General features: G+C 44.4%; 1 protein-coding gene across 5 annotated transcripts in view; it reads right to left on the reverse strand.

The window, feature by feature from the left end:
* Nucleotides 1-17,158, reverse strand: part of LOC119176302 (bromodomain-containing protein 7) — a 116,437-nt gene that overhangs the window by 40,467 nt on the left and 58,812 nt on the right. For 4 of the 5 annotated variants that reach the window (XM_075877334.1, XM_037427515.2, XM_037427513.2 and 1 more), the window contains 3 exons: nt 15,003-15,114; nt 9,550-9,625; nt 9,249-9,356 (listed from right to left, as the gene is read on the reverse strand). In XM_075877334.1, coding sequence (XP_075733449.1) covers nt 9,249-9,356; nt 9,550-9,625; nt 15,003-15,114 — 296 coding nt within the window. The remainder of the gene's footprint in view (nt 1-9,248; nt 9,357-9,549; nt 9,626-15,002; nt 15,115-17,158) is intronic. The other variant, XM_037427514.2, reaches the window with a different exon arrangement.

The raw sequence follows: 17,158 nt of genomic DNA on the forward strand, positions 1-17,158 counted from the left end.
CGCTGCGTTGTCCTCTATTTAAGCTGAACCCTCTTTGTAAGTCTCGAGGTTTCTGCTCCGTAGCTACCGTATTTACTCGATTCTATCGCGCCCTCGATTGTAACGCGCACCTGATTTCCACCGCGAAAAAAAAAAAAAACGTAAGACAACGATTGCAACGCGCACCCATTTTTCTCGCTGGCCCGCACAATCACACCACTCGAAAAAAAGACTCCTTTCGGGAGCGTCTTCCATTTAAATATGAGGTATGGGAGAAGCTTGTGCCCATCTGACGTGTAACAGAGCATTGCCGTCACTGTAGTTTTACCGTGGACCGATGTCAGCACGCGAACTTGCTTCACCCCCTTCTTCTCGACGGTTGTGGTGCTAGGCATGTCGAAGTAAAGAGGCGTCTAATCGGCATTCCCGATTTGCCCAAGCAGGTAGCCGTTGTTGCGCCGCAAGTTTAGGACGAACCTCTGAAAACTGTGAAGCTTTTCATCGTACTCCTCCGCAAAACTTTTCGCATATGCATGTTCCCCTTCGAAGGGAAAAACCTTTCCTCTTCATAAAGTTAGTTAGCCAGCGCCTGCTCGCTTCAAACTGGCTCCGCAATAGACCTTTTTCTAAGACTAACTGCATAGCCAGCACTTGGAGCAGTTCTGTCGTCACCGGCCGCTGTGCCGCTCGTTGCTCAAGCACATACTCGCCGAGCAGCTCTATAATTTGCGGAAACCGACCCTGCTGTGGTCCACTGAAGCCTTTGCGTGAAGCTTTGCTGTCGACAATCTTCTGCTTTTGTTTCCGCCGGTCCCGCACGCACGTTTCAGGAACTCCGAACGACCGCGATGCGGCCCGATTTCCGTCCGTTTCTGCACACGCGATGACTTTTCTTTTAAAAGCGGCATCGTGATGCACTCGAGTTTTTGGAGTCGGCCCTTCCACGCCGTCGATGCTGATGCACTAGTAGATGACGAACTCCTCAGCACACGTACGAAGTGCCGCACATAGGAAACACATAGGCAGAAATGGCCGACGCGCCATGCCGACGCACGTAGGGGGCGGCCATTTTTGATTTGCCAATGGCAATAGATTGACCGTAATTTTTTTTATTCGTACTCGATTCTAACGCGCATTCGACTTATGAACTCGCTTAACCGGAAAAAAGGTGCGCGTTACATTCGATTGATTACTGTAAATACCGGCAAGATACAGCTGTTATATACCTTCCTCTTGAGGGATAGTGGCAATCTACCTGTCATAATTTGAGAGTGCTTGCCGAATGTGCTCCACCCCATTCTTATTCTTCTAGTTACTTCAATCTCGTGGTTCGGCTCTGCGGTTATTACCTGCCCTAAGTAGACATAGTCTTTTACAACTTCAAGTGCACTATTACCTATCTCGAAGTGCTGCTCCTTGCCGAGGTTGTTGTACAGTACTTTCGTTTTCTGCAGATTAATTTTAAGACCCACCTTTCTGCTCTCCTTGCCTAACTCTGTAATCATGAGTTGTAATTCGTCCCCCGAGTTACTCAGCAATGCAATGTCATCGGCGAAGCGCAGGTTACTAAGGTATTCTCCATTGACTCTTATCCCTAACTGTTCCCATTCTAGGCTTCTGAAAACCTCCTGTAAGCACGCGGTAAATAGCATTGGGAAAATTGTGTCCCCCTGCCTTACACCCTTGTTGATTGGTATTCTGTTGCTTTCTTTATGAAGTACTATGGTAGCAGTTGATCCCCTGTAGATTTCTTCCAGAATGTTTATATATACTTCATCTACGCCCTGATTCCGCAGTGTTTGCATGACGGCTGATATTTCTACTGAATCAAACGCCTTCTCGTAATCTATGAAGGCTATGTATAGTGGTTGGTTATACTCTGAGCATTTCTCTATTACCTGATTGATAGTATGAATGTGGTCAATTGTTGAGTAGCCTGTTCGAAATCCCGCTTGTTCCTTTGGTTGATTGAATTCTAATGTTTTTTTACTTTGTTAGCAATTACCTTTGTAAATAGCTTGTACACTACAGAGAGCAAGCTGATCGGCCTGTAATTCTTCAAGTCCTTGTCATCTCCTTTCTTATGTATTAAGATGATGTTAGCGTTCTTCCAAGACTCTGGTACTCTTCCCGTCAGGAGACACCTCGTAAACAGGGTGGCTAGTTTTTCTAACACAATCTGTCCTCCATCTTTCAGCAGATCTGATGTTACCTGATCCTCACCAGCAGCTTTGCCCCTTTGCATGCTCTCCAAAGCTTTTCTGACTTCTTCTATCATTACTGGTGGGGTGTAATCTGGGTTACTGCTAGTTCTTATAGTATTAAGGTCGTGGTTGTCTCGGCTACTGTACAGATCTCTGTAAAACTCCTCCGCTATTTTAACTATCCTATTCATATTGGTAGTTATTTTGCCTTCTTTGTCCCTTAGTGCATACATCCGACTTTTGCCTATCCCAAGTTTTCTCTTCAATGCTTTGACACTTCCTCTGTTTTTCAGAGCGTGTTCGATTCTCTCCATGTTATACCTTCTTACATCGCATACCTTACGTCTATTAATCAACTTCGAAAACTCTGCCAGTTCTATTTTGTCTGTTGTACTTGACACTTTCATGATTTGACGCTTCTTAATTAGGTTCTTCGTTTCCTGGGAAAGCTTGCCAGTGTCCTGTCTAACTACCCTGCCTCCAACTTCCACTGCACACTCCGTAATGATACTCGTCAGATTATCATTCATTGTATCTACGCTAAGGTTGGTTTCCTCACTAAGAGCCGAGTACCTGTTCTGCAGCGACACTCCGAATTCCTGTACTTTACCTCTCAGTGCTAGCTCATTGATTGGCTTCTTGCGTATCAGTTTCTGTCGTTCCTTCTTCAAGTCTAGGCGAATTCGAGACCGTACCATTCTATGGTCACTGCATCGTACCTTGCCAATCACTTCCACATCCTGCACGATTCCAGGGTGTGCACTCATTATAAAGCCTATTTCGTTCTTATTTTCGCCATTAGGGCTCCTCCATGTCCACTTGTGGTTTTCTCGTTTTCGGTAGAAGGTATTCAAAATCCGTAAATTATTGCGTTCTGCGAATTCTACTAGTAGCTCTCCTTTGGCGTTTCTAGTACCGATGCCATAATCTCCTACTGCCTGGTCTCCAGCCTGCTTCTTCCCTACCTTTGCATTAAAGTCGCCCATCACTGTAGTATACTGTGTTTTTACCTTACTCATTGTCGATTCCACGTCTTCATAGAAGCTTTCAACTGAAGCGTCATCATGGCTGGATGTAGGCGCGTAAGCCTGTACTACCTTCATCTTGTATCTTTTATTCAGTTTAATTACGATACCTACCACCCTTTCATTAATGCTATAGTATTCCTCTATGTTGCCAGCTATGTTTCTGTGAATTAGGAACCCCACTCCCAGTTCTCTTCTGTCTGCCAAGCCCCTGTAGCAAAGGACGTGCCCATTCTGTAGCACCGTATAGGCCTCATCTGTCCTCCTAACCTCACTGAGCCCTATTATATCCCATTTAACACCCTCTAGCTCCTCGAATAGTACAGCTAGACTTCCCTCACTAGATAAGGTTCTAGCGTTAAACGTTGCCAAGTTCAGGTTCCAATGGAACCTGAACTTGGCAACGTTTAACGAGGTTATACTGTATTTCAAATCAGGGTTTTGCTGGCATGGCATCAAGCCAAAGTCACTGAATCGAGTTCAACAGTTTTTCTTCTTACATTGCTGAAATTAATGCTTTCCGTATTAAGACTGCATATTTTCAGACTGCATATTTTGTTTGATGCCTTCCACGTAAGAAAAAAATCCATCACTGAATGCTTTGCATACACGATCAAGTTTGAACTTATCAATGTTTCAATATAATGAAGTAAAGTGCACATTTTACGAACTTCATTTATGCTTTATAAACATTTAACTGTGCTACTGTAGAACCCTGATGATACAATATTTATGAGACTGAATAAAAAACATAGGAGTCGGGAAATAAATGAGCTGAGAAATAGGAAAAACTGAAAAATGAAAGTCGTATGAAAAGCAATTTTATTTTTGTGCTATTTCATTTAAAAAATGTGCAGTATTAGCATTGGCTGATACACTTTTTTTTTTCATGGCAATCGGCACAAGGCAAGCAACTACAGTGTTACGATTGAGAGTTGGGCGATTAGGTATGAATTAACGATTGGACACTGACATTTTTTTGTGCTAATGAGAAAGCTACAGAGCTAATTGGCTCTCACCGTCATGGGTTCAGCGTACCTTTCTTCTAAATAAATCTGGTGCCTTTATGGCCAATGAAAGTGTTCACTCTAGCTCCTGGTGCAGTATTCCCAAGTGGACACACACACCGACACTTCTGCCTTCGCCAGATTATTGCCAAATAAATGGAGTCTGCAAGTAACTAACATGGCATTCTTAGCTATCCTCTTAAACAACTTGTATACAATAAGCTTATGTATTTATCAGTACAGTCGAACCCACTTACAACAAATTTTAAAATGCCACAATAAGTAATCGTTATATCAGTAGTTTGTTGTATATGGACTCGCCCTCAAAAATGTGCCCTTTGGGACCAAACCCTCCTTTTTTTCTGTGTACTTTTATTAAAAAGTGCAACCAACCCCTCCGGTGACAAGTTAGGCTTTTTGCATGTTAAGCAACGTCTGCGGTGTGCTCCCGGGTGAATTTAACTACATTTACAAAGCACTCATGCCATACCTCTGAAGCACATTACTACCATGTGGGACTGAGCATCCCTGGCTAGTTGCATGCACCATGTTGCTTACTCAACATTCGCCGTTACATGCCAGGCCATTTGCAGTTTAACAATGTATGTGCACGTTTGTGCATTTTCATGCATGCTTCACAAGGTATTGTGCTCGAGTGCGGCGACTAGCCTGTTCGTTCAACATAATGAAGACGTGCATTTTGCGAGCGACACGCCAGCGGCCTCGCATGATGCGACAGCAACAAACTTGCGAAGGGCAGCATGACGCACTGGTGCGATTGTCACATTGTGTGGTTTAAACAAGCACAGCCGAGCAGACATCTGCAGATTACTGTGATAAGGTTGTCCGCGACGAGTCAAAATGGTACATTCATCGCCACTAACCACCTTGCTTTCCATCTTTCCCGATGCTTTTCTGTTTTAAGGCACAGGCGCAACTGCACGGAATTCGTTATCATTGATCGACCTATCTCTGCCTTTACCGAATGACGAAAGATGTTTGGCGGCACATTATGATGTCGGCAAGTTGAGCGTCACAGTGACCTTTTCTGCGACAAGAAGTTATCGCTTCTTGGATTTATAGCTTTTTGTGTTCAAAGGCAGACTCGGAGAACGACGTCAGAAAAGTTGGCCGCACGAAAGCTGACCGCAAGTCTTCATTGTGCCTATTTCTTTTTATTTCTTTTTTGCTTTTGTCAGTGCCATTTTTCCGGTGATGAAATGCCTAGAAAGAGAGCGACCTTGATCGCAGTGTCCAAAATAAGCATACAGTGCTCGTTTTGGTCTACTATATCTTTGTCACGAATAAACTACAAACTGGTATACGCAAGAGCTTCTGGCAATGTTTTAGTATGACCGTTCCATTAACTTTTTTTTCTTTTTCATATGCACCATATCTTTTGCGCAACTGTGTCGGAAGTGTTCACTGTAAAAGTAGAAGGCTTTCAAAAATGTTCGCTATATGTGGATGCAGTTTCAAGAGGTAGCATTGGCAAATCGTAAGTGCACTGAAATGGTCGTTTCAACCTTGTCACATCTGGGATGGTTATAAGTGGGTTTGACTGTAATAAACAATTGAAAAAAAAAAAAATTCATGTATAACTTTTATAGCTTATAGACAAATGCCCAATGAATATCCCCCAGAAAAATAGCTGAAACAGTTTTCCTAGACCAAGAAAAATAAGAAACATGGGATTAGGACCTTGCACACATAGTGTCCTTATATGTGTCATAGTTTCGAAGGATCAATGCTGCAGGCGAATTATAGAAAAGAATAATTTTTCAGTGGTGATACAATGAACATAACTGTCTTCATTTTCACACTTGCTCATATCTTAAGTAAATGAAGCAAATGAAAATGTGCTCTGTCGCTGGCACAGCTTAGCCTAAGTTGCTTTTGCACAAGTAAACTTTGTTTAAGGGGGGACACGGCTTTGGGATCACAAAAAATGGCAAAAAAAATCGATTTTTTTTTAAATCAAGTTTTCAGTTTCTGGAACCCTTTTTCTACCCGATTCCAAAATATATACACCGAAAACCGTGCAGAAGTGCTTCGGAAAATTCGTTTCACCCCCCTAGGTAGCGAAAATTTTTCTGTAAATCACGAGAAAACAGCGATTTTCAAAAAATTATATCTTCGCGATGGCGGGTCCGGGAACCGGCTTTTTTGGTTAACCGGAAAGAGCATTTCTCCATGTTTAACTTTCCCACCTCAGCTGGCTCCTCCCTTTAAGAACAAGTGCACAAAAAGCAAATGTTTGAAGGTCGTTTCGAGGCCCTTGATTGGCTGTGGCCGCCATGTTGTCTCAGCTCGTCTCGCCATTCGTCCAACGCTCGCTCCGGGAGATCGTCGTCTGCTGCTTGTGCGTCGCAAGGACATGGGTCTCGAAAATCGCTACTTCGTGACGTGTTCACGGCTCGATGATCGCTTAAGATATAATTAAGCTTTAGTTAGGAGCAGTAAGCGGATGCCTGATCAGGTTATACGAGCGGGCGCGCGGTCCACGAGCGCGGCGCGTCATCCGAGTCGTCTTTAGCCCTAACTCTGGCGACAGCGAGACTGCGGGCAGGAACGACGCGCTAGCACACTCGTGGCGACGTGCTTATTCGCAAGCAACGAAGCTGTAAGCGCCGGCACGATCAGATTACTACGAGTGGCCGCACTGGATGCATGATCAGATTACTACGAGCGGGCGCGCGGTGTACGAGCGGGCGCGCGGTGTACGAGCGCAACACATCATCGGAGTCGGCTTTAGCCCTAACTCGGCTGACAGCGAGATTGCGGGTAGGAACAACGCGCTACCGCACTGTTGGCGACGTGCTTCTTCGCAAGGGATGAAGCACATCACTCACTAGCTCCTCTGAACCATGTACGGGCATATTACGCATCGGCAGCAGACCACACAGTCAAGCTCGTCGCCCCCCCCCCCCCCCTTCACTGCCAAGGATTGTGCTGAACAGCGGCTAGTAGTTTCGCGTGTCGTCACTCGAAAATGCGATGCCAAGCGCAGTGCGCGCCGATTTTTCGTCCTCGTAGTTACACATTTCGCGCATCGTCACCGAACGCCGCCGGCAAGTGCATTACGCGCCGGCTGCACTGTCCACGCGGCCGCGCACTCCACGGTCATATGGAGTGCTGTCAATAAGCTTTTGTGATGCGATTTAGACGTGCTTGGAGCCGTGCTTGATATCGCCACGAACGTCTATGAATGTTCCGAGGCAATGAAAGCCTCGTAGATTAGTTTTGCGACCCGCTGTATGATGATGCGTTTCACGGCTAGAGTGGCAAAAAAGCGCGTATGAATCAGGGGCACGAATTTTTATATGCCCGTTTCGCGTCATTAATTATCCTGCTAAAAAATTCTATGCCACCAGTCTTCTGCCCATAACTTTGTTATTTGGAAAGAAGACATAGGCCGTCATTGTGTGATCCATTTATCTGATGCAATAAACCTCTCTCCAAATCAGTGATTATTTGTAATCAAGTACTTAATTATGCTAATTACAACTTCAGCCCAAGAAATATGTGTAATCATTTCAGTATATGGTCTCATTCAATTACAATCTTTTCTGTCATGCCTATCACACCACTGCTTCATACAAAGAACTTTTTTTGAAATCCATACTTGTTCTTTGTAAATCATGAAAAGGAGGTTATAAGGGGAAAAAAAGGCAACCAAGGCACACTGGTCGGAGACCAGATGCCTGAGAAGTCAAATATCACAAGACAAACCTGAGATCACAGTTTTTAGGTGTCTTAGAGACAAAAAAAAGTTGAAACTTTAAACGCAGTTTTCTCAATACTGTTTTCTTTTTTACATTATGCTCAGCCCCTCCACGAGGTTCAATGAAGAAATAATTTGTCTCTCGTAAAGTATTTGTGGTATCGCCTCAAAATTTTCATGGAAACACTGTAAGGTCATTTGTAGTGTCTGTGCAAATTTTCATCAATATTCAACAACAAGAAATAAGAAAGTAATGGAAAAAAGCCTGTCAGAAACTTCGACAGGCTTTTTCTTACAAGTGTGTGTTGGACATTGTGCATTGGTCGTGGAAAGTGTAACAAGGGAATGACTGGACGCATTTTGATGTAGTTTTTTTTCTTCTGAATCTCAAAACTTTTCTTGGGGGTCTGACAATGTTAGAATTCTTGTTTATGACCCAGTTTTTTTTTTCTAGAAGATGACTTGTACATAACACTTTCTGACAATGTGTGTAGGCAGCCATGATGATCTCTATTAAAAAAAAAGTGATAAAAAAATTCTGAGATTGTCATACCCAATAGTCTTCTTTTGAGTGAAGATCAACACCATTTGCAGCTTCCTGGCATGTTTTGTTACAGCCCTAGGCTTGCCATATAAGCAGACCAAATAAGTCTAACCAAGTAGCATGATGTAACTTGAGAACTACTCACGGTATCATGATGAAACTGCATATTTCCCTATTCAAGACACTTATGAGAATGCACGCCGAATTTCATTGCTCTAGGTCAACTAACAAAAAGTTTTTTTTTCAACGCCACCTCCTCCCTTAAACGAAACAAAACAAAAATTCATACGCAATAAATTGCACAAACTGCACTGCCAGCATTTTCCATTGTCGGAATATGTGAAGGGCAACGAGATCTAAAGGCACACAGCGACATATTAGAGAACAGCGGTTACCATTGCCTCTCATTTTTGCTTGCAACCTGCTCATGCTTTCAGTCTACATGCAGCACTGGTCGTCTGTTGGTAGCATGATTGAGGGCATTAATGTCTTCGTGCACCAGCAGCGAACTACTTGACAGCATGTTTTTGAGTCCTGCACACTTCCTTCACAGCAGGGATCAATCTAAGTAGACACAATTTAAGTAGACATTTTTTAAAAATAATACTCCACAAATTGTCCAATAATATTTTCCATTTACAGTAACGGTCAAATTAAATTGCTTTTACTGCTTAATGAAGCATTTCTGTGCCTTCAAGCCCTGGTACTGCTATTTCATCGGAGCAAATTACAGCTGTACAGGTAGAAAAATTGGAGGCCATTTACTTGGTCGTGCAATGTTTCTGATCTCATCCTTGAAGTCCATGAGGGTTCCAGTTCCGTGAGCAAGCTTTCCAACTAGCATTTCTAGGTTGACCTTCATTTCTTTTGATCCTGCAACATGTGATGACAAGAACGATTACTAGGCGAAATTCGTAAAACACTCCCAGGAATTGGAATGCAGGGCACATTATGAGGAGACTCTACAGTGGATTAAACACAATATAATGTTACAGCCAATGGAGCAGAACCATTAACAAATACAGTAAAAGGTAAAAAAAAAGGTTGAAATACATATATCGCTTACCATTAGTACTCCCACAGTCTGGATTTAATATTGATAATGTGGTGCTTCCATCCTCCACCTGACGTAGAAAGCCAAACTGAGAAAAAAAAAGAAAAAAAAATTAAAACATGATATTTTACCACATAGTACAACCATGAGCAATAGAAAGGTCCCTTTTGCAGAACAACCATGAGCAATAGAAAGGTCCCTTTTGCAGAAGGGACCTTTCTATTGCTCATGGTTGTACTTGTCTAACACCGATAGCAGTGACATGGTATTGCTGCCACGAGACACAGCTACGCATTTGGTTGAACTGGTGCCTCTAAGCAGTGGTACACATGCAAAATGTTGCAGACGGCACATCAGTAGGCTAACATTACTGTTTTGGTATTCTACCCGACATTGATGACACATGTAATAATTTCTGGCGTCACTTGGGAGGTTTATCACGCACTTGCCAGTCAATCAACTGTTGGTGTTTAACATCCCCCAACCCCACTACAACTACAAGAAAGCCATCGTGGAGGACTCTGCCAATTTCAACCACCTTTAACCTTTTCAGTGTTTTTGTTGTACATGTAGATAGCAGTTTTCTGTCCCGCAGTGCATTTGGTGTAAGTGTACGTGTTCGACCCTCCACTTGAAATTTCAAGCTATAATGACAATGCAAGCCGACTTGGAGGTGCTGCAAATTCCTAGAACTTACAAAAACCTTTGAAAATTAATGTGATAAACAGAGATAAACAGAACATAAACAAAATGAGAGATAAACAAGTGATTTCTAGCGCTAAAGAATCACACAGTCTGTGGCAATGCCTATGGGGAAAAACTCTTACGGTTCCACTTTTTCGGTTTTACCATTTGATCCCAATGGAGACACGCAGAACTTGATTTACAGTAAAACCTCATTAATTCAAAGTCACAGGGACTGTGAGCAATCTTCAGATTAAACAAGTTTTCGAGTTTACAGAACATAAAAAAAGTGGGAAGCAAGGAACTTGGAATTAGTCAAAGGAATTAGGGCAGGTCATTTGCTGAGACGGCTAGTTTGAGGCTCCAAAGGTTATGTCTTCTAGCAATACCTGGTCCCAATTTTGTTGAAAACACAAAGGAATGGCAGGAGTCACAAATGAAAGCTCAAGAAAGCGCGCGTCTCCGAGTTCTAGCAACGGCGACAATACCAGGATCCGCTCGGAAGTGCCAGACACCGGTTTAAAAGAAGAAAAGAAATAAAAGGCCTCCTCAGGAACGCTGTCTCTCCCCCTAAGAAAGTGTCATCGCTGCACTGACCAACCTCCTCACATCTATCGCCGCGCGACCTCCAGAATCTTCGAGAAGGAAAGCATGAGTCACTCCCTAGTTGCATCACGTCGCGAATAGTTCTCGAAAAGGCTCGCCTTTTCCCTAGCTTCAGCTGTGCAGCGCGCCGACGAAGCTTCTGGAACCTAGGGCAAATGTATATAAGCGAGCAGAGGATGGTGGTCAGAAGATGAAAGTTTTGCGGCAGTAGCAAGAGATGAAGAAAGTTTTTCCGCCGTCGGGCAAAGGCTTATGTCTACAGTGACAAAGCAGATGAAATGAAGAGGTTTTCCACCTGCGGGTGAAGGCTTGTATTACAAGCAAGATAAAATTGTCTCTTTACCGCCAGTGGGCAAAGACGCGTTCTGCTGTCGCAGCGCGTGAGTGGACGATGTGTTACCGGCGAGAAAGGCTTCTTATCGAAGGATGGACATTTGGCGACGCGAGGTTTCCTGGAAGAAGAACTTCGGGAGCAGCGGAACGACAACATTCCTGTACTTTTAGTGAGTGTTTCCTTGAAGAGAAGCATTCAAGCTTTATTCTAAGAACTTTGGACTGAATAGATTTGATGAACTTTTTATTCTTTATGTGTCTTGGTTGGTTAATGCATGAGATTGCATTGTAGCGCATGTCGTTGCTTGTGTCCGTTGTTTTGAGTGTATCTAATTGTATTTTGTAACCCGTTGTTTGGTCGGTGACGTATTGTATTAGATTATTGCAGAGTGTGCATACTTGTGTGTTGTTTGATCTGCCTTATTTGAGAATATATTTCTTTGTTTTGGTATCAAATATTGGCTCTGACTTGTTCTTTGGACCCCAGCCAGCGTTCACTGGCACGCTGAATAGGACCACATCTAAATTGTCCGTACTTTCGTGATGCAGTTCAAGGGGTTGATACTTCAGTTCTTTGAATTAGCCCGACGATTGCCTCCCTAATTAACGGGAACAGTGACAGCGGGCCTTACTGCTGCCACTACAAAAGAAGGGGGAAAAAAGAGCATGCTGTCGTAATCAACTCAAATGTGTGCTGCGGAAAATATGACATTTACAGAGCAACACAGTAGTGACACGCGAACAGCATGTCGCCTTCACCTTGCTGCGCCAGCACCATGACGCGACCATTTGCCGATTCTTTCTGGTAAAATAAAAAAATTTAATAAGGGCCAGTGTGACCAAATTCGCAATGTGTTTTGGTTGGGAAACATGATCACTGAAGCTTTTGAACTGACTTTTCGAAGTAGGCGTTGCAGGCAAGAACTCCGCCAGCTGTGCAAGTGTGCATTCTGCTGGAGCAACCGGCAATCAGAGGTTCTATACATCGTAAATTCCGACAGACTGTCCTTTATTAATTTCTTTGTATTTCCAGAAATAACGTGTAAATCGCGACGCACTGACATGACGAGAAGCATGCAATATGCTGCTCGCACGTCACCATTGTGTTGCAGTAAAGCACATTTTGTTTTTTACAGGCACACTTTTCAGCTGACCATGAGACTTTTTTTGTGCATGTGTGTGCTGGAAGAAGCGAGGCTGGGGTACTTTAGCTGCCACTCAGTGTCACTACAATGCATTGCTTTGTGGCTCTTACGGGCCGGCGTTCCAGCGGATTTGCGGCGAAAGATTGGGTAAATCATGAGGTGCTGTAATTGCGAGAAGCATGCAACATGCTGCTCAAGCGTCACTACTGTGTTGCAGTGAAGCACGTCTTGTTTTCTACAGGCACTCGATTCAGCTGACCACAAGATTTTTAAAAAATTTTTTGTGCTGGAAGTAGCGAGACTGCGGTGCTTAGCTGTCTCTCATTAGTATCACTGCAATGTATTACCTTGTGGCTTCTTAAGCAACAAATCAACCAATTAGCCACAAAAGCTTAGGTTCTCTGAATGTTATGGCCTTCTGTGATTACAAAAGTAGGATAGCTTTGAAATTCTGACCAAGGCATATAAATTGTTAGCTGTGATGTTGTGAGGGGAACACCACAATTCTTTCAAAAATACTGTAATTACTTGAATCTAACGTGCACCTTTTTTCCGGTCAAGCGAGTTCATAAATCGCATGCGCGTTAGAATCGAGCACGAAAGAAAAAAAATGAATACAGTCATTCTATTGCCATCGGCACTTCCAAAATGGCCGCCCCCTACGTGCGTCGACATGGCGCGTCGGCTATTTCTGCCTATGTGTTTCCCATGAGCGGCACTTCGTACGTGTGCTGAGGAGTTCGTCATCTTGTAATGCATTAGCATCGACGGCATGGAAGGGCCGACTTTAAAAACTCGACGAGTGCACCACGATGCCACTTTTAAAAGTCATCGCGTGTGCCGAAACGGACGGAAATCGGGCCGCATCGCGGTCGTTCGGAGTTCCCGAAACGTGCGTGCAGGACTGGCGGAAACAAAAGCAGAAAATTGTCGACAGCAAACATTCACGCAAAGACTTCAGTAGACCAATGCAGGGTCGGCTTCCGCAAATAGAAGAGCTGCTCGGTGAGTATGTGATTGAGCAGTGAGCAGCACAGCGGCCCGTGATGACAGAACTGCTCCAAGAGCAGGCTATGCAGTTAACCTTAGAAAAAGGGCTAATGCGGAGCCAGTTTAAAGCGAGCAGGTGCTGGCTAACTACCATAATTACTCGAATCTAACGCGCACCTTTTTTCCGGTTAAGCGAGTTCATAAATCGCATGCGCATTAGAATCGAGTACGAAAGAAAAAAAATGAATACAGTCATTCTATTGCCATCGGCACTTCCAAAATGGCCGCCCCCTACGTGCGTCGGCATGGCGCATCGGCCATTTCTGGCTATGTGTTTCCCATGTGCGGCACTTCGTACATGTGCTGAGGAGTTCGTCATCTTGGTGTGCATTAGCATCGACGGCATGGTACGGCCGACTCCAAAAACTCGACGAGTGCACCACAATGCCGCTTTTAAAAGAAAAGTCATCGCGTGTGCCAAAACGGACGGAAATCGGGCCACATCGCGGTCGTTCTGAGTTCCCGAAAGGTGCGTGCAGGACTGGCGGAAACAAAAGCAGAATATTGTCGACAGCAAAGATTCACGCAAAGGCTTCAGTGGACCACAGCAGGGTCGGTTTCCGCAAATTGAAGAGCTGCTCGGCGAGCATATGCTTGAGCAGCGAGCGGCACAGCGACTTTTGACGACAGAACTGCTCCAAGTGCGGGCTACGCAGTTAGCCTTAGAAAAAGGGCTAATGCGGAGCCAGTTTAATGAGAGCAGGTGCTGTCTAACTAACTTTATGAAGAGGAAAGGCTTTTCGCTCCGAAGGCAAATGGGCATATGCGAAAAGTTTCGAGAGGAGTACGATGAAAAGCTTCACAGTTTTCAGAGGTTTGTCCTAAACTTGCGGCACAACAACGGCTATCTGCTTGGGCAAATCGGAAATGCCGATCAGACGCCTCTTTACTTCGACATGCCTGGCACACAACCGTCGAGAAGTACGGGGCGAAGCAAGTTCGCGTGCTGACATCGGGCCACGGTAAAACAAGAGTGACAGCAATGCTCCGTTGCACGTCAGATAGGCAAAAGCTTCCCCCGTACCTCATATTTAAACGGAAGACGCTCCCGAAAGGAGCATTTTCCCGAGTGGTGTGATCATGTGGGCCAACGAGAAAAATGGGTGCGCGTTGCAATCGATGTCTTACTTTTTTTTTTTTCATCGTGGAAACCCGGTGCGCGTTACAATCAAGGGCGCGGTAGAATCGAGTAAATACGGTAACTTTATGAAGAGGAAAGGCTTTTCCCTCCGAAAGCAAACGGGCATATGCGAAAAGTTTTGCGGAGGAGTACGATGAAAAGCTTCACAGTTTTCAGAGGTTCGTCCTAAACTTGCGGCACAACAATGGCTACCTGCTTGGGCAAATCGGGAATGCCGACCAGACGCCTCTTTACTTCTACATGCCTGGCACCACAACCGTCGAGAAGAAGGGGGCGAAGCAAGTTCGCGTGCTGACATCGGTCCACGGTAAAACTACAGTGACGGCAATGCTCTGTTACAGGTCAGATGGGTACAAGCTCAAAAAAATTAACGAGATGGGAAGAATCATGACAGATATTTACAGGAATCAGCACACACTATCTCCCTCTCTACACATGGGTAACAACACCTTAGCTTTTGTTTTCCTGCAGACAACTTGTGAAGCTGTTTAACATTTGCAGCTCACCTTGCTATTCACTTTCTTCAAAGAAAACTTGTCAGCTGCAGCCTTCGCTGCTTTTTGTGCTTGAAGTAAAATTTCATTTGCCACCTGGTCCTCTGATGCTGCCTCATCACTTCTAGAGAAGAGAACAGCAGCAACAAATAGAAATGTGAAACTTCAAGCCTACAAATAAAAATAACTGCAAGTGTATCAGTAGACAAGCCACAGAGCAGGCACAAAAGAAAGGCTGCTTTGTTGATGAAAGCATCCCTACAAGAGAGACAAACACGCGAGAACTGCGAGTTATTACTCAAGGTTCTGCTAAGAGCCCTCACTAGGGTAAGTAGGGCCAGCTAAACTGACATCTTGGCTAACACTATCTACAACGATAAGGGAGCTTGTCACAAAGTATTTATATTCACTAACAGGATTAACATTAGCACCTTGCTATTGCACATTATTATATGCTACTAGTTTCATTGATGTCCTCTATTCCCCACACTCCCACCCCCTTCTGAATGGTGCCGCGACAAAAACTCATTGCAACTTCTAATACAGACAATTCACAAGGCAGCAGGCAAAGATGAGAACCGATGGAGTCATCTTATCTTGCTCACTTATAGTAGTGCCATTGCCTAGATATCAAAAAAAAATAAAGCATGCAGGCATGCTATAACAAGTCTCCCGATGAAGAACTTCCATTACCTTTGAGAATTGAAAACCAAGTCAATGTCACTTTACAATGTGACATCCTAAATGCATGTGGGCATTTGGCCAGAAGCTTCCTTGGCTAAACTGCATTCAGCCAGTTGATGGGCTGACGTCATGCAGTCACACCGACAACACAGTTCCATACAGTAGAATCTCGATGATACGAATCCGAAGGGAGCGCGTAAAATATTTGTATCAGCCCGAATTCTTATCAACTTAAAGCTGATAAAAATTATGAATAAGAACTTCATTCGCAACTACACCTTGCTGAAAAAAAAGTGTGATGTTCTTTTGAACTTTCCTGCCTTCACTGTCTCTTAAGTGCTGCGGTTTTCTCGCTCATGCTGCTGGCGCAGCGCACTCACAGTTGACATCAGAGCAAGCAAAGGCGGCCAAACTCATTGAAAATTCACTCGCTTCCCTGCTTAAGCAGCCGGAAAACCGCGCCGCGAAGTCGACATGAAAAAAAAAAACGAGTACTGGAGAATTCACATTGAAGAATTCAAGCGAAAATGCCAGTGCGGCCGGAAAACCATGTCTGCGCCTGCCGAAAGCATTCACGGTTGTTTTGTACGTCGTACACATGCCACCCCCGCCATCGCCGCTTGAGAATTCATTCCATTTTGCCAGTTTCCTGAGCACTGAAGTTCGTACAAAGTTATAATTATGCATACAAGGCACTGAAAAGAAACAGTTTATGCCTTTACTAAAGTTATTTCGGAAGACACGCCAGCCGAAATGACACAAGCGGACACAGTGGTGGCGACGGATTCAGCCGGCAGTGCAAAAGCAAGACACATTCGGGTAAGCCGACTCGCTGCTGCTGCACCTTCTACTTCCGGTGTTTTCAGCGATCGTAATCCACACCAGGCTCTCGATGACCACGTCCTTGTCAAGGCCGTTGGCTTTGACGTGCCGCGCAGGTAATTCGCGATAGCGCCGACCATAGAGGAAAGATTCCTTTCTCCATGGCACCGAGGCGACCTACCGCCGATGCCTTTGCCGCCATGTTCATTTGCGGGCAGGCTGTTGACATCACGTGGTTTTAAAGATAGAGCAGCCAGTGATGCCAAAGCCGTGAAGCAAAAAGGCGATCGCGTGGCGGGCAAATTGGTCCCAAACCAATTTTTCACGTCGGCCTCGCGGCGTTTTTTTTCCGGCCACCAAAGCGAGGAAAATTCTGGGGAGTTTTGCCATATTCACTACCTTCGAGGTCTAGAGTGAACGGACCTTCCTCCCACTGACAAGCCACATTGCGCCGCTGGCATGCAGCGGTCAATCGCACATTCGTATCATCCGTGGTGGCTGGGAAAACCATACGTATTACACCGAATCACAATGTATTTTATATAATGTAGTCCATCCAAAACAACCTTAAAATTTGCATCAACCATAATCGTATCTTCTGAGATTCTACTGTATTGAATGGCTTCTGAGATTGATTTCTCTCCATCTGTTCTAACTGATGA

This window comes from Rhipicephalus microplus, chromosome X (genome assembly GCF_043290135.1).
Source record: "Rhipicephalus microplus isolate Deutch F79 chromosome X, USDA_Rmic, whole genome shotgun sequence".
NCBI classification, from domain to species: Eukaryota; Metazoa; Arthropoda; class Arachnida; order Ixodida; family Ixodidae; genus Rhipicephalus; species Rhipicephalus microplus.